The 18,860-nt window shown below is 37.2% G+C and overlaps 1 protein-coding gene across 2 annotated transcripts in view; it reads right to left on the reverse strand.

Annotated features, from left to right (window-relative positions):
• The window catches only part of UBE2G1 (ubiquitin conjugating enzyme E2 G1), an 89,556-nt gene that overhangs the window by 26,923 nt on the left and 43,773 nt on the right, over nucleotides 1-18,860 (reverse strand). For both annotated transcript variants that reach the window (XR_003507019.1, XM_027519740.1), the window contains one exon: nucleotides 2,582-2,684. Coding sequence is in view for 1 of the 2 variants with exons in the window: in XM_027519740.1 (XP_027375541.1) it covers nucleotides 2,582-2,684 (103 nt within the window). In the remaining variant the exon portion in view is untranslated. The remainder of the gene's footprint in view (nucleotides 1-2,581; nucleotides 2,685-18,860) is intronic.

An 18,860-nucleotide genomic window follows, 5' to 3' on the forward strand; every position in this document is an offset into this window, starting at 1 on the left:
TTAGAAACATGGTAATGATAACCCTGTATACAAGAGAGTAAAAGAGACACAGGTGTATAGAACAGTCTTTTGGACTCTGTGGGAGAGGGAGAGGGTGGGATGATTTGGGAGAATGGCATTGAAACATGTATAATATCATATATGAAATGAATCGCCAGTCCAGGTTCGATTGGGACTGGTGCACTGGGATGACCCAGAGGGATGGTATAGGGAGGGAGGTGGGAGGGGGGTTCAGGATGGGGAACATGTGTATACCCGTGGCGGATTCATGTTGATGTATGGCAAAACCAATACAATATTGTAAAGTAATTAGCCTCCAATTAAAATAAATAAATTTATATTTTAAAAAACTGAGTTATTTTAATTGGAGGCTCTATTCTTATTTCTATATAAGAAATACATAAAACACAAGCAGAAACTACTTTCACTTCTTCCTTTTCAGCATACTCTGAAATGCTCAAAACTGTTGTAACCATTTTACTATCTCTGTCAAGAAAACAAATTTTCTTATATTCTAAGCCAGCTAAAATCAGATTTCTTTTGCTTATAGCCAGAAGCCTACTAATACAGTGACTAACTCTTCAGTTCTCATTTTAGACATGTCCTCCTCTGGGAAAAATTCCCCAACACACTGAAAACTTGCCACACACCCAGTGAGTTCTCACCATATCCCAGTGCCTCCCTCCATCATGGCTGTCCCCAAAGTGTATTAAATAACTACACAATGAGCAGCTTTGCCAACTAAACTGTAACCGCTTTGGAGCAGCACCTATTAAGTGATTTAAGCCCATGTTTGTAGCATCTAGCATAAGAGTGCTCAAAAAATTAGGAAACTAAATGAATGAGTAGTGTAAATGCCTACGATGCTTTATTTTTGAAACAATTCTAAATGGGAAGTTGCTAAAAGGGATGGCCAACACTCAATAAATCTTAAACCCACTTCCTGAAGGCTTTATAAAGAATTTCATAACTTCTAGCATGTGAGTTTTAGAAAAGGTCATTCATAAAAAGGAATCATACCCAGGTAAATTTGGATGATTATTATAAGGTCTGTCAACGGCATTAAGTCTTCATTGTTCACAGGATGCTCAAAGTATATTTGACACTGAGGTTAAACTGTAGCCTGGGTGCAGTCAGTGCTCTCATCAGTAAGGGACAGTGAGGAAGTGGCAGCCAGTCAGCAACTCCAGAGGAGCTGCCACAAACGCTTCTGTTATCCACGCCTCAGATAGACAGTCAGCACTTTTAAAATGTATATGAAATGCCAGAAACAGGTTTTCATTGGTAGGAAGGATGGCCTGTTAATTAGTACAATGAGTATTAAAGTGTCTTTCTTTCATGAAGCTGAAGGGACACAACATGTATACGGACCAGCTAGTAACATTTAGCGGTGCTTGCCACCATCTCATGAAAAAAGCATAAAAATCATGTGAGGTCCTTAGCGACGGGAGGTCAAACCTGGATGCCTCACTTCATTTTCTACTCAGACATTAGTTCAGAAGAACTTCTCTTGTTATCACAAACCAACTTTAAGATCAACAAGATTCTGTCACTGGAATGCTGCTGTGTCTTCCTTGAGTAAACCTTCATGCAATGTGTTTTGATTTAGAAACCCAGAACAGAACCTCATCAGGCTCAGAAGCCAGGCACAAGTATGATTTTGTGTGCAAAACTTGGTAAGAAATTTACTTTCAAATAATATTAAGGTTGTGGGGGAAGACCTCTAGGATGGCTTTCATTGACTACTGTTATCTACCAAACTATCACTGTAGATAGAGTGACTAGATTGAGTTATCTTAGCTTGCAACAATTACCAATGCAAATGTACCATTGGGAAATAAATCAGCAAAAATTTTGATCAGCAATAGTTGTGACAAAACCTAAATCATTTATTTTCAGACCTTAGAAAACCTCCCAATCAATACTACAGCTCAACTATGTATGTCATATATCAGTTTGCTCTGGTATAGAACTAGCTCTGGATTTTCTCTTCCATCAGGTTGGGGAGGTGCAGAGGGGAGGCAAAGGAGTTACCATTCAGAACATCTAAAATAAAACTATCTCATTGTAAAAAAAAAAAAAGAAAAAAAGTCTTATGTATCCAAATCCTTGCTGCTTAGTACCATCAAGGACCAAGGTTGAGTGACTAAGAATCTCCCAAGAAAGACCCTGCTATCCCTCAGTTGCATGGCTTTGAGAAGGTTGCTGCATTTTTTCCCAACACCTCAACTTCTATAAAAAGCATGCAACTTGTACTAGTCATTGACATCAGACAGTCATGATCCATCTTACAGAACATTAAATATTAGTAAGTTTAAGTTGACCTGCAAACACTTGGAACAGAAAATCAGACTGTGTGTGGTCTCTGAATCTAAAAATGTACTACATATATAAGAAAGTCCATCTTTTCTTTGCTTTTTGATAATACCACACTCTGCTGTCTATCTTTATATCAGTTAATAGTGATTAATTAAGTGATTAACAATCATTCTTATAAACTGGGAAACTTCAGTTTGTCAAAATAGTTTATATTTTAATTATTAAAAGAGTTCCACTTGGATGTCAGTTCCATTATACTTACTAAAGTGTATCTGGAGGACCAATAATAAGCACTTCCCATCGGTAGAGATCATTGTCATCTATTAAACCTGCTGAAAAGCCTTCCACTGGATTTTTGTTGAGCTCTGTGGAAAAAGAATAGTTTTATAACAAAATTTAAGTACATAATCTTCACCCAACATTCATTACAGACCATTAAAAATTCTAAACTATTAAATGAATACACCTGGACCCATTAGCAAAATGCTACCTGATGTCAAAACCTTTCATTTCTATAACACAAGGAGGCAATGGGTAAAGCAAGCTATCCAGAAGATCAACTTCTACTCCCCTTTTACATCTACCCTGGTTTCCAGCAAGGTTCCTACCATTCTAAGTAGCTCTCTGGTGGTATATAGGTATAGTGGGACAGAGAGCTTATTAGAATGCAGTTGTCAGACTCATTCCCCAGAGATTCTGGTTCAGAGGAAAATCAAACCAGTATTTCTGATAATTCTTATGGTATGGTCTTTAGGGTCTTTGGCCTTTCAGAAATACCAATAGAGTGCCTGGTACCTTTTCAATGGAACTTGCTATATAACCAATCTTAATTTATACTAGTAACTATGTATCTGCATGACTAAGTCCTCTGCATTCTTGGGGATACATGTCTGCAGCTGGCGTCCATGTGTGCCCCAACAGACTGAGTACTCAGAGAAGACAGACTCCATCTGTCCTGCCTGTGTATGTTGAACCTTTTGCCACAATCTCCAGCATTCAGGAATGGCTTAAGAATAATAGCTGGGGCCTACAGGAACAACACTAGCAACATGAGATCTTCCTCTTCCAGAGACAGTGCTCTAGCATGGATAGAGAATGATGGGGGCTGGGGATAAGAACAAAGGCAGAGAACTAGTGAGGTAGGGGGACGCAGGCCATGAGGGCCCCTGAGAGGAGCAGGTGAGAAAGAGAGCAAAGTCTGAACAGTTCCTGGAGACACGGGGCTTAATAAAGTAATGACCCATCGATGGTGGGCATCATGTTAGGATTTTTAAAAAAGTTTTAACAAGATATAATTGACATTCAGTAAATTGTAGGCATTTAAATTATATAATTTCTTACACATTGATATATATACACAGCTGTGAAGTCATCACCACTGTCATGATTGAGTGTGTGTGTGTTGTGTATAAATATATGAATCACCAACAAGAGGCACTGGTTGGCTCAAACTGAGAAGAGGAGACAAAGCACCCAAGAGAGCAACTGAGAGAGAAGTTGCTAGGTGGCTGAACAGGTTTCTAATTCTCACATAATTCCTGCCATCCTCCTCAAGAAGCTTGGTCTCATGATAAGTAAGTGCAACACAACTCAGAGTGCCATAAAAAACTGAACAAAGTGTGTTATTAACTAAGAAGAAAATATTTAATTTTTTGAGGAATCAGAGGTGTTTATTTCAACAACTAAGATTTAACACCCCAACATGCCAGTGAAACCCAGAGAGAGCCAAAAGTGAAAGTTTATTTACATTTAAACATGAATGGCTTCTTTTCTCAAAATTTGAAGGAAATTCTTTTTTTTAATTTCTAAGTCTAATATTTTTGCCTAACTGGCAAAGCAGACTTTTATAAATAGTTTTAAATCAGTACCGTGTTGCAAAATATAAGAAATGCAGTTTTACTTTTAAACAGCCATTCTAAGACATTCTTTAAATACTGAAAATGCAAAGAAGTTGTATTTCAATCTGGTTATTTTGTTTATGAATGCAAAATATGCTGCAGACATTCCGGAAAAGATCTGCAAGTCCCATTTTTACTGTCAACTGAGGGGCGACTAGAGCACAATCACTATCTGGACAGGAAATTTCTACACTGAGTTATCTCATTTCTAACCTTTCTCTGGACAAACACTAGTATATTACTCAGACCACTTTCTCCAACAATAGCTGTAAGAGTCTTGCAGAGATTTTATAATTTGTCCAGAAATCACCTAGTTATTGAATCTTGCATTAGAAGTCCAGTGGAATTTTATAAACATAGGTGGATAGATTGTTAAATTAGCATATATGGTCAAAACTACCCTTGAAAACTTCCTTCTACTTTCCATAAAGTATATTATTGCTTCTCATTATATATTTCATCAATACACAAGTTCTAGAAAAGTCTTTTACATGTTCTTTGCATTCTTCTCTTCTACAGGAGTGACTGTGCCTACTGCTTGTTTCATTAAGTAATACAAAAGTAATGCTGAAAGATGTCCATGCATATCGGTTTTGTCATGGTTTTTGCCCCCAGCATGGCTCCTCATAGCCTAGATCCATGGACATTTAACAGATTTAATCTACCTATAGAGGCCAACCATTATCATACTTTTTATGAATGCTCCCTTCAAGGTCCAATTCAAGTACCATATTCCTCCTCCATGAGGCCTTCCCTAAACAATTTACCAAATAATCTTGTCTTCTGCTAAATTCCTATTAATCATACTTGTAGTCTGTAGTGCATCCCCTGGCACTTGACTATTAGCTCCTGATTCTCACAGAAGTAAAAAGGCGATTACAATATGTATTAAATGGTCCAACATTAGCACAGGAATTTGGAGGGGCACAAAGAAGGGCACAATACAATCAAAAAGAGACAAAAAGTCTTCTAAAAAGAGAAGAGATATCTGAAATAAGACAAAGGATTTGGGTAGAGTAACAGCAAGGCTTAGACAGAAGAATATATACTACAAAAATCTGAAATATGGAGATCAGCATGGCGGCAGAGGGGTGCAACACACCATGTAGCTGAAGCTAGACAGCATGTCAGGAGGAGGACAGCAAAGGGGCTTTGTAAGCCATGTTAGTTTAGGTTTTACCCAGAGAACAATTTTTGTTTGCATTTTATTTTGCTTTGTTTTTAAAACAAAGAGGTCATCTCATGAAATTTACATTTTCAAAAACCAATCTCTCAGAATGTGAAAAGTATGTGATAGAGTAAGGCCATGTGATGACAAAGAAGCCAAAAAAGGAAAGGAAGCTATTAAAGTAATCCTGGAAAGTGTATCTTCAGTATATAGTAGTGGGAATAATGATGGAAAACACAGATACATAGGAGGTAGAATCAACCAACCAAGACTGGTGATATAGGGAGTTTAAAAAGTCAGTAACAATACATAACTCCTCAAAAAGTTTATAAGCATATTTACCATATAACCCAGTAATTACACTTCTAGGTATATTCCCAAGAGAAATGAAAACATTTATCCACATAGGAATTTATACTCAAATGTTTTACACTGCAGCATAGTCAAAAAGTAGAATCCAAATGTCCATCAATGAATGAATAAACAAAATATAACATATACATACAATGGAATATAATCGAGCCATAAGAAAAGGAATTAGGTGCTGATACATGCTACAACTAGCTACAACTTCGATTGTGGCATGTTGGTTCTCGATGAACTTCAAGAACATCAAGCTAAGCGAAAGAAACCAGACACATAAGGCCGCATACCGTATGATTCCTTTCATATCTACAAATCCACAGACAGAAAGCAGAACGGGGTGGGGGGTGGGCGGTGAGTGCAATTATTTAATTAGTCTGGGAGTTTTTGTGGGGTGATGAAAGTGTTCTGAAACTGAAGAGAGTAACAGTGGTTGTTTGCACAACACTGTGAATACCATTGAACTGTACACTTTAAAATGGCTAGTTTTATGTTATCTGAGTTTCAACTCAATTTTTTAAAATGAAAATAGAGGTTTCTATGCAGAGAAACTGGGTAGGAGTCTATTCTTTTTCTGAAATGGGAATTATAATAAAGATGTGCTGAATTTAGAGGGAGGGAAAGAAATGACAGGTTTGGTTTTATGTACCTATAGGACATAAATACATTGTTTCCAAAAGAAATTTCAGCTAGAGACCTGGGGATTATCAGAATATTGCTGATAACTGAAGCCATAAGACTGATGGCATTACCCAAGGATGAGCCTAAGTGTGAACTGTGGAATCTAACTGAAGGAATTCTAGAGAATACCAATATCAGGGAGATTAAAAAAGAAACAGCTACAAATAAGACAGCAGTAGGAAGAAAACCAGGAAAAAGCTAGATCAAAGAAGCCAAATAAGATGTGTTCCAAGGAGAAAGTTGCCAACAATAAATGCACACTGTTTAGGAAAGAGGAGGCCTAAATTCAGTCTACTGGGTTCAGTTCAAAGAATGGCCAAGGCTGCCCTGGGCATAGGTGGTTTCAGTGTAATTGTAAAGCCATGCAGATAACATTCAATTGACAAAAAGAAGGTGAAGTAACAAATGAAGGTGGAAATTTCCTCTAGAAGTTTGTGATGAAAAGTGTAGTAGCCATATGTAGATGAAATTCCAGCGAAATTCCATTTTTAAATCCCCTTTTTAATGGGAAAGTCCAAGGAAAGATGTTTAAACAGCCTACTACATTTAAATGCTAACAGAGATAACTCATACTGTATTTGAATACAAATACAAGTAAATAATGAAAGTCAGCTGGAAAAAAAAGATGCAGATTTATTTTTTAACATACTTTTAGTTGGAGGTGGCATTCCTAAGCAGAACACAAAACTCAACAGTCAGAACATACTATACAAGGTATTTTAAATTCACCAGGGCAATTAAGTTTAAACACAAATGAGAGACTAGGAGCGTATATTTACAGCACAATAGGTAAAAGTCTAATATCCCTAATACAAATAGATTTCCTGTTAATCAAAAGAAAGGGGAAACATGCAAAGGGTAAAAATACAATGAGGGGAAATGGAAATTGCTAACATACACAAAAATCTAGCCTGCTTAAGACAAATATTTAAACCAAGAACTGTATATGCCTGGCTTTTTACTTAGATTCCTAAGATATTACAGAGAAGTTTTGAATGTGAAAAAGATAATGATACTTTTTTTCTGGATGCTACCTGGACATGAGTAAAGTTGGAAACAGCTAGAAAGAGCTCTCTTTTTCTCATATCATGAATGCTCAGACAAAATTTTAAAGTTCTAAAGCAGGCAAAACTAATCAGTAACATTAGAAGTCAGGACAACAGTCACATTTTCTTCTTTTTCTTTCAATGGGGAATGAGTGGTATACGGAAAGAAGAAAGAAAGAGATTCTGGGATGCTAGTAATGGCAGGCTGTACATAATATTTATGCATTTTTCTTTGTGCATATTATACTTCAATTTCTAAAACTCAATAATCCCAAAGTATTGCTGATTGGTTGCCATTTCCTTCTCCAATGCATGAAAGTGAAAAGTGAAAGTGAAGTCGCTCAGTCGTGCCCAACTCTTAAGAGACCCCATGAACTGCAGCCCACCAGGCTCCTCCATCCATGGGATTTTCCAGGCAAGAGTACTGGAGTGGGGTGCCATTGCCTTCTCAGTTCCATATATGAGCTACACTTAAATGGAGCAGGGCTCTTCATAAAAATGGGTGATTTCAGGTCTGGGGCAGGAAGTGTTCTAGGCTCAACTTTCATAACAGATAAAACCGAAGCTATCAAGTAATTCCATGGTCATGTTAAAAGAACTCTGACAACTTGAAGAGACTTCCACTGGCCCATAGGGGACAATTTGAGTATCAACAGTTAATAACCACTAAGGACTGAAACATATGTTTCAACCCATGAGTTTATAAACTGATACAAGAAACAACAAATTGACTGATCCCAGTACAGGATGCTAGTAAACCATTTTGTTATTTTGAAAACCACTTTTTTTTTTCCCTCCTTTAAAAAAAACAAAACAAAACAAAAACACAAGATTTAGTCTTCCTTTTCTATACAAATAGCATTGTCAGGAAATCAAACAGTAACTATTATTTGATCAAATGAGGTATCTCTCCCTACAGAGACAGACCAGTTGAAAAATGAAAACTTACTGAAACCTTGCCATTTTGTCATTTTAACCTAGGCATTTTAGAAAGGACAAGCAGACATTAACGTGCCTCCTGATAAATACGCCACCACTTATGAAGTGATCTCACCTGACTCATAAACCAGAACCCCTAGACACAATTACCAATTTATAGAAAACACGGAGAAATATATTTAAGAATATTCCCAAGATACAATTAGTAAAATCTATACTTTGGGAAATTCTAAAAGGCAAGGTCTAGAATCCTCAATAAGTATACTGCAAGGAGCAACAACAGAGAAGACTGAATTCAGACTTTTAAAAAATGTATGACACATGCACAAATTTAGAGGCTAACTACATCTAACAATATTAAACTATTTTTAATTTTTTCAAGTGTGGTCATGCCACATGGTTTTTTACTCCCACTTTTTTAGGAGGTACATAAATCTTTAAAGTTACTGAAACATTTACAGACAAATGATGATGGTGTTTGGGTTGTGCTTCAAAATCACAAGGGAGTGGGCAGAGACAGATAAAACAAGACTGGTTGTGACCGAGCAACTGTTGAGTCTAGGTAAGCACATGCAGGTTCATTGTACAGTCAGTCAACTTTGGTGTTATTATATTCTTAAATTTTTTTTCTCCATAAAAGTTTTTTTTCAAATGCTAAAAAGACAGTTTTAATGTAGTCTAAAATAATGGTTTACAATATTTGGTCAACCATGTGAAAATAAACCTTCACTGGGCTTTATCAAAAATACAAGGTATCTCAGGATAACAACATTCAAAGGCTCAAGTGTATGTCATTTTATACGTGGCTATTAAGAAAAAAATAACCTACTTTAATCGTAAATACACTTTGCCAAGACCAACAGTTGACTAAGTTAAGTTACAAAGCCAAACATATTTATAGCACAGCAATGACTTTCCTTTGTGTCTTGATGGTTGTGGTCTTCTGCTCCTGGGAATGTGCATTCCTGTCAAGGTTATTTATGTAACACACAGCTGGTTGTAAGGTGCGTATCTGTAAAGTGACTATTTTTACACTGGCTTTCTTTCAAACTGTTGAAGTCTCAGATAGAACCTTTTATCCAGACACTATCCAATTACTCCTAAGCACTGAGATGGTTTGTCAAAATAATTTTGACCTCATTATTACATGAATAAATTGCCACATAACTTTAAAACACATATATCGCCAGAAAGCTAGTTACCAGAATTAACTGGGAAAATATCCCTGGTCTTGCAAACTTCCATTAAGTAATCAATACTGAAAAGTAGTGTTATCAGCAAACAACCAATGGTTTGCTCATATTTCCTCTAAAGATTTTATAAATGCATCAATTAAATCAACTTAACAGATTTCTGGTAAACTTTAAAGTTTGCTTAAAATCAGAATTTTTTTCTTTACACTATATGTCCTAGGCTAGGGCTGGAAAAGGCAAGCTGATTTCCTAATCGAAAACATTTTCAGCCTAGATGAATTTCTTTTACTGTGCCTCAAGCACATAAGGAATATGAAGCAGAGGAGCAGAAGAGTCCGCAGATCCTATCTTGCAAATATTTGGCAATATGCTTCTGAAAGGATTTGCTGGGCAGAATTCCGGACCAGACTCCTAAAATAGCACTTCGGGAAGTTCTGCTACCTGCAATGTTTCACCTTGCTTACATCCTCTTCAAACACTTATTATCTAAGGGCTCTTCAACAGTAGGCCCTAAATATGGTGTTGCTTGTGCTTAAATACAGCAGCTGTCTCATATGTCCCTGCCAAGATTTAGTATGGCAGGAATTCCCCCAGGGCATAAATTGTTAGGCCCTGACACTACAACTACAGTCTACTGTTTTATATAAACTTCTCGTTTATTTTTTAGAAATAAGTTGATAAAGACACGATGCAGAGGTGGGAGGAGAGGCATGTGAATTTCATCTCACAAGAGAAAACATGGGCCACAGTTTGGGCGCAGAGCACGGTACTATGTCAGTAACACCTGGGTTCGAATGCCAACTCTCTCACTATACTTAGCGTCTTAAACACGTCATGACTCTTTTTTGATGTCCTTTTGCTCGTCAGTAAAGTACAGTAAATCCCATGGCAGTGCTGCAGGACAGAGGAGCAGTACTGCAAGACCATCCACCTTAGAGTACAATGAATGTCAAGTGTCTGTTATTCTCCTTTAAAATTGCTCATTAGACTCGGCGATAAAATGAATACAGTCTTCTTCAGAATCTCAAGGACAAGCCATACTGTAAGTACTTCTTTTGGGAAATACTACCTTCCCCTGAATATCACACACAACTACTTGTTTTGCTGTTGCTTGTTCTGTACCAGTTTATTCTGTACACAGTACCGCTGGGACACACAAGGGAGTGAAGGAATACCTGACACGCCAAGAGAATAAGATCTTGCTTAGAATTTTTCAAACTGGCATTAAACAAAAGGAACTCCAATCCATGGGGTAGGCCCACAGCTCAGATCTCAAGGAGAAAGCAGATACGCGAAAATGAACAAAAGCAAGCAACAGGGAGAAAGGTCCTAACAGAATTCTAGTTCCTTAAACCTGGTACCACTCCTGCCCTCTTCCATAAATTAAGCATCAAATTTCCTGTTTAGTCCAAACTTCAGTTCAGTTGCTCAGTCGTGTCTGACTCTTTGCGACCCCCTGGACTGCAGCACGCCAGGCTTCCCTGTCCATCACCAACTGCCAGAGCTTGCTCAAACTCATGTCCATTGAGTTGGTGATGCCATCCAACCATCTCATCCTCTGTTGTCCCCTTCTCCTTCTGCCTTCAATCTTTCCCAGCATCAGGGTCTTTTCCAGTGAGTCAGTTCTCCATATCAGGTGGCCAAAGTATTGCAGCTTCAGCTTCAGCATCAGTCCTTCCAATGAATTTTCAAGGACTGATTCCCTTTAGGATTGAATGGCTGGATCTCCAGGCAGTCCATTCTCAAGTCTTCTCCAACACCACAGGTCAAAATTCAATTCTTTGGCACTCAGCTTTATGTCTAAACTTACTTTATGTCTAAAACACTGTCTAAACTTATCCTAGTTCAATTCCTCTTGCTAAGAGTACCCTTTTCTCTATTCAGAGAGTCATATTTTTAATCTTACATCCCAGTTGGTCTCTAGGCAGTTTCGCCTCTAATACTTTCTGTATAGCAGTAGTTCCTAGCTTTCCTTTCCTCTCTCAAACCACATTACACAGAGGTTACAAACATTCTCAGCAGAGCTGGTAAGGTATGATCACCCCCAGAGGTAGATGAATGGGGTAATCTGTTCACTCTGCCACCAGCTGAGGGTGAGAATCATTAACTACTTCACTTCATGTTGATTTCCTTAAGTACTACTCAAAATTAAATTAAGGTTTCTAACAGTTCCTATCACCTTATCTATGTGTTTTGTGTAAAACTAGGTAAACTGCTCTGCTTCATATATCAATACATGGGATGTATATATATGTATTGTTTCTCCCCTCATCCTGGCTTATCAATAAGTCAATGGGTTACACTAAAAGGGACTCAAAACTATTTAGAGGTTTTTAGAATTTTCTTCTCTCAGCTTTAGAACCCTTTCAGGAATTCTTTCTGGCAGTAAAAAACATGTTTGTAGTAACACAGATCAATCATATTTATAATAGTATCTGAGTTTTTAGTTTTTTTTTAGTCAAATGCAACCAACTTAAATTAAAAATTTATGCCACATAGTACAGAAAGTGAGGTATCATTTTATACCTTAGTCACTCAAGTGCTACGAACATCAGACAGTTTCTACCCCCTTCATTCATTTATAATACTGCCAAAAACATTTCTGTACTGTCCTGTACATCTGTGGAAGTACTACCTAGAATCCAAGCTCCTGTAAGTTGAATTGTGAGTCAAAGGAACATACATATCATCCATCAAAAGTTCAATTTATATTTCCAGAAACACTATAGGTATATATTTCTCTACAGCCTTGGATATTATCCTTTTCCTGTTGACAACTCCCTACATGCATTACCTACTTGTATTTTTTGCCTTTTTTTTTTTTTTACATTAAGTGATTCAGCTTTTTTCTTATTGATTTGGGTGAGTTTTATAAGCATTATGGCAGTTATACTGCCATTTTTGTTTTAAAATGTTCTTGTGTTACCTCTTTAAATTCTCATTTAAGAATAAGTTCAAAGAGTGCAAGTTTTTTAAAAAATCAATCTTTTTTTTTCATAGCTCTTTGGTTTGTCTTGCTTAGAAAAAAGCCTAACTCCCTCAAGCCCAGACTAAAACAATATTCTCGATAGGTTTTACTTTATGATTTTATCTTTAATTTCAATTCTTGGCCAACTGTTTGACCATGGTTCCTCCTGTGTAAAGTGAGGATAACACTAACACTTCAGAAGGTCTGTCTGAGGAACATATTCACGCACACGGTACACCTGGCACACTGTAAGTCAGCACTCAGAAACTATCCCGGTCCTTTTATAATTCATGTAAACATAAACACATAAATCATCTTCCCCTCCACCTATCCCCAGTATGATAAACCAGTTGTTCCAAGGCATTTTATCAAATAATCCACTTTTCCCCCAAGAGTTAAAGGTCATTGAAATCTAAATTCACTGCTTCTTTCCACTATGGCACTGAATTCTGACTTTGGTTTCATATTTGTATATAACAGCATTTCCTTATAAAGTGTTTGACTCACCTTAAAATCTACCAAGAAAAGAAAAGCACCCAAATTGATAGTTCCATTCTTTTATTTGTTATACACATAGATAAATTTCTAAACTGCCTACAGAACACATAGAAAGAAAGCATGCCAATATTAAAAATTAAACTCCCTACATTTCTCCAAATTTTCTATAATACTGATTTTTATGATTTGGAAAGCTTGTTTTAGGTAAAGAGAAAATAAGAGTTTATTGGCAATGAGCCTTTTCTTTAATAAAAGTAAACTTTGCCTACACGTTCACAAAAGTATTTCAAAGTCTCCAGTCATTTGTGAATGGCAGGAGATAAAGAATCTGGCTGCAAGGCAGAAGGCACAAGAGATTCGGGTTTGATCCCTGGGTCAGGAAGATCCCCTAGAGAAGCAAATGGCAATCCAATCTGGTACTCTTGCCTGAGAAATCCCATGGACAGAAAAGCCTGGAGGGGTACAGTCCATGGGGTCACAAAAGAGTCAGACACGACTGAGCGAGCTTATGATAGAAACTTAAAAAACAAAAATTAAATAAAACTCAGATAAAATGACTGAGAGACAGTAAAACAGACTATTTCTAACTGCATGAAGAACACATCCCTAAAACAATACAAGGAACAAGTGAACTTAGGGAAAAAAAAAAAAAACAAAACGGACTTAAACCCAGAAAATGAAAAAGAAAGAAGCACCAAGACTATAAGTAGATGGTCCATCTAGATGGAAAGTTTAAGTAGTTATTAAAGCAATCTAAGGAAAGAGCTGACCTCTAAGGAATAGAAAATGTTTCCTATGCTAACTAATGGTTTGACTTAACTGCATCCCAATGGCTTGCAAAGAATGACAGAAAACAATTTCTTAGAGAAATGAGATGCAGTGACATACGCCATCTGATGAAGGTTAGAAGAATACACTAACTGAACCATGTGGTGTCCCCTTGCCATCTCATTTCCAGGATAAACTCTAAACACAAAGTTACAAGACTGTGTGATATTTAGGGCCAAATGCATCTGATACTTACAACAGTCAAACTCTCATCATTTACTTAAGTAAGAAGCTAATGGTTCATTATACAGATCTTATTATATGCTAGCATGCAAAAGTCAAACATTCTCTTGCTGTGTCCTTAATTCTGTCACATTAAAAATAAAAAATCTACATATCAGTGTATTATCAACCTGAATGACTGATAGCTTAATCAAATTTAGTTTTTAATTATGAAAATTCATATCCATCTTGTGCTTACTTGTACTCTAAGAAGAAAATCCTTTCATAGTCTTCCTCATAAATGAAGAACAGGTAAGCACAAGAAGTATGAAGTCCTAACCACTGGACCAGCCCTAACCTGGTTTGTTTTTAAGGGTAAAGGATGGAAGCCAAATTTTTTCAAATGCATTTTCAACATATATTATTAGTGACCCACAATCATGGGACTGTTTCTTCCTTAATGTATTAGAAGACATTGGCATCTATAACTGGGATTGGTCCAGAGTATTTCTGTGTGCTGTCAGATTTTGATATTGGACATAGGCTCAAAATGAATCAGAAAGCTTTACCATTTTTACAATAGCGTAACTAAAATAAAGAGGGATATGTACCAGAATCGGAGAAGGCAGTGGCACCCCACTCCAGTACTCTTGCCTGGAAAATCCCATGGACAGAGGAGCCTGGTAGGCCGCAGTCCATGGGGTCACTAAGAGTCGGACACGACTGAGCGACTTCACTTTCACTTTTCACTTTCATGCACTGGAGAAGGAAATGGCAACCCACTCCAGTGTTCTTGCCTGGAGAATCCCAGGGACGGCGGAGCCTGGTGGGCTGCCGTCTATGGGGTCGCACAGAGTCGGACACGACTGAAGTGACTTAGCAGCAGCAGCAGCACATAAGTAGATTTACATTACAGACACAAAAACAGCAATGCACAAAGTAAAAACTGGAATTGTTAACATAAATGTAAGATGTTCTAACTCACAAATGCATATTAAAAAGCGTGATTTCTGATTCTTCTATGTCCTCTAAGTAGGCCCAATCCCCCGCCCCATACCCTTGCCATAGGGGAAAAAAATAAATCTAAGCAGCAGGCTATTCCAGTTCCATTCCAAGCTTTCTTCCAGAAAGGAGAATAACAGGTGGGTTATGTAGAAGCAGCAGTGATAAATTGCTATTAATCCACTTTCTGGTATATCTCACCATCATGCCTTAAACACCTCCTCAAACCTTTACCTAAGATGTGCTCTTTGCAACCCCATGGACTGTAGCCCACCAGGTTCCTCTGTCCATGGGATTTTCCAGACAAGAATACTGGAGCAGGTTGCCATTTCCTACTCCAAGGGATCTTCCCAACCCTGGGATCAAACCCATGTCTCTTGCACCTCCTGCACTGGCAAGCGGATTCTTTACCACTGTGCCACTTAGGAAGCCCGAGATCCTCCTATAAACCCCACCAAATCAGGGATGTAAATTAACCTTCTCATCTGTGCTCCCTAGTTATTTTTCTATTAGTGAATTTGCCCCATTTCAGTTATGAATTCTGTTTGTCCTTATCACTCAAATGTAATTTCAGAGGTTCAAAGGGAGCCATTTATTTGGGGGAGGGAAGAAACAAAAACTTCTATAAAAAAAGCTAAAGCATATGAACCCTGAGTATAAACCATGTAGTTTTAAATAAGAACCATACTAAACATAGTTAATAATTGTTAAGTATTTATCATTACAGTTTGCCAAAATGACATTTAAATCTAGGCTATCCAACTGGATACACAACCACACTTGACTTTGATTATGTAAAGAGCTTGGTGTTTTGACAAGTAGTGATTAGTGTTTCAACCAGATCAAGTTACTCTGTTTCAAAATAGCTTCAATTCTTATTACATTATGACTCAGCTCTAATAGGCACTGCTTTCTAGCTACATTACTCTTAATCCCATTCCCTCTTAATCCTGGACAAAACAAACTACAAATTTAGTATTTTCAGATTTAGACACTCGAAGATTCCCTACTCTCCCTACACCACCAGGCTCTAGGAAATCCTGTCCTATTGTGTCCCCAGGGCTCCAATTCCCTGCATACACACCCCCAGTGCAGTATTCTTCCTAGTACACCCTGAGAAACACAGTTCTGTTTTCTGACTTCAGCTGACAGAATCACTTGATTGGCCATGCTTTAGTTTAATTGTTTTTAAAACTTTACACAACTATTTCTTCACCGAGGTAGTAGCTACACCTTGCTTTATAACAACCCTTTAAAGCAAACATGTTTTATATTGCATACATCACACACAAAATACACTGTTCTATAGATGTGCCTATACAGTTTAAGAATAAAAAAGACAAACATTAGAAACAGATTGAGAACTTTTAAATTTCAAAAAGAGAGAAACCTATGGACAACTGAATCTTTTCCTCAAACAATCTTAAAGAAGAACAAAGTTCCTGGAGGACTCCTATTTTCTAATTTCAAAACTTATTACAAAGCTGTCATAATCAAAACAGTGCAGTGCTGGCATAAAAACACAAAGAGATCAACAGAATAAAATAAGAGCTCAGGAAAAAAAAACCCTGGCATACATAGTCAAATGATTTTCGCCAAGGGTGTCAAGACCATTCAATGCGGAAAGGGCAGTCTTTCCAACCAATGGTGTTGGGGAAAACTGGATATCCACATGCAGAAAAATGAAACTGGACTCTTTCCACACATCAGATGCAAAAATTAATTCAAAATGAATCACAGACCTAAAGCTAAAACTCTAAAATTCTTAGGAGAAAACACAGAGGGAAATCTTCATGACATTAGATTTGGCAACAAAATTACTTGGATAATAAAACCAAAATGAAAGGGAACACCAACATGTAGTATATACATACACTGGAGTATCAGCCTTAAAAAAAAAGAAATTCTGAAAATATGCTACAATACAGATGAATCTGGAAAAGATCAAGGTGAGACAAGCCAGACACAAAAGGACAGATTATTTGTGATTCTTACAAGGTTTCTGGAGTAGTCAAACTCATAGAGACAGAAAGTAAAATGGTGGTTACTAGGGGCCAGTGGAAGGCCAAGAATGGGTTAAACTATTTAGTGGGTACAGAGTTTTTTCAATTGGAGATGATGAAAAGGTTTTGGAAACAGTGGTGATGGTAACTAAACAGTGTGCATAAACTTAATGCCACTGAACTATACACTTAAAAATGGTTTTAATGATCAATTTTATGTTATGTGCATTTTATCACAACACAAAAACGTCCAAATATACAAATGAGATCAACGTGGAACACCTCAAATAGAAACAGTCATCCTCTTAACCACTTTGTATGACAGATCCCTATGTACACATTGAGGATATCATTGTTCTTAATCACTCTCACATCTTGGATGTGATCCACACTCAATGAAGGAACCATTAACAACCAATCATGGAACCCAAATTTTCTTAATACAGTATTCAGGAGTCACTCCAGCCAAAAAAACACAAGATGAAAGACATCTGCTATCCTTGCCTTAATATGTGGCCTTTGGAAACCAATCTGCCCTTCTTTGCCTTTGTGTGAACCCCTTCTCCCTTGTTTTCTGTGAAGCTTCTCCTCAATGAAGGGCCATTTCAGTCTGCGTGAGGTTCAAGTAAGCCAAAACCCTCATTCTCACTGTTAACAACATATATATGAAAAACAACTCCAAATGGATCACAAAACAGACTTCGTAGGTTTGTGAGGGATATCAAATTGCAAGTCATCATTTTTATGGAGTGGGAACTTGAGGCCTAGACTAGAAAAGTAACGGCTAGTCTGGTTCTCCCAACTGAGAACTAGAACAGGAAGATAAACTAGTCTTCATTTAAATAAAAAAAAAAAAAAAATAGAAATACTTTTCACAAATTATTTAAATAAATATACACATTGCAACTATTTTATGTTCTTCAAAATACTGATATACTGATTTTTTGTTTTTGGGGCAAAGCACTTTAGTACCTTACACATATCAAAAAGCTCTGATGGGCATAATAAATGCCAAGAGAATTAACAAATATTTAGCTAACAAGAGTACAGTAAAGCTAAAGATTGTGATCTGAATTCAATGCCTTGTACCCAGACTACTGGAGAGAGGGGAAGAGGATGGAACAAGATGAAAGGATGCTTCTTTGCTTCCAATTTCATTCCTCTACGTCACTGGCTCCCCGCCCCAATCACCACCTTCTGCTACAGTTATCTGCTTGAGGTAAAGAATCTGAGTCAACTCTGAAACCAGTAATATATTTACTCAAATTTATAAAGGAAATCTAAGCACCCATGTGAAAAACTAGAATTTAACTAAACTTTTCCAAAACATAAACAAAAAATTATGTGATTGCCACTGGGTGGGCTGCGAAAGTGAAGGTCGCTCAGTCATGTCCGACTCTTTATGACCTTATGGACTATACAGTCCATGGAATTCTCCATGCCTGAATACTGGAGTGGGTAGCAGTTCCCTTCTCCAGGGGATCTTCCCAACTCAGGGATCAAACCCAGGTCTCCCACAGGGCTCTAGTGCCACATTAAAAATGAAAGTGAAGACACCAGTGTAGTAAAATGAGAAATATTTATATTACTAAGTACAGTAACACAGGATTATGAAATATATTAAAAAGGTTGGAAGAAAAAAATACAACAAAACCATAAGTAATAGCTTTTGGGTGAAAAGAGATTGACATTTTCTCTCTTTCTCTCTCCCCAATTAATCCACTGCTCATGAATAGGAATTTCTATAGCTTAAAGAGTCATGAAAATTCAAGGCATTTTTATAATGATTAAG

This window comes from Bos indicus x Bos taurus, chromosome 19 (genome assembly GCF_003369695.1).
Source record: "Bos indicus x Bos taurus breed Angus x Brahman F1 hybrid chromosome 19, Bos_hybrid_MaternalHap_v2.0, whole genome shotgun sequence".
Classification (NCBI taxonomy): domain Eukaryota; kingdom Metazoa; phylum Chordata; class Mammalia; order Artiodactyla; family Bovidae; genus Bos; species Bos indicus x Bos taurus.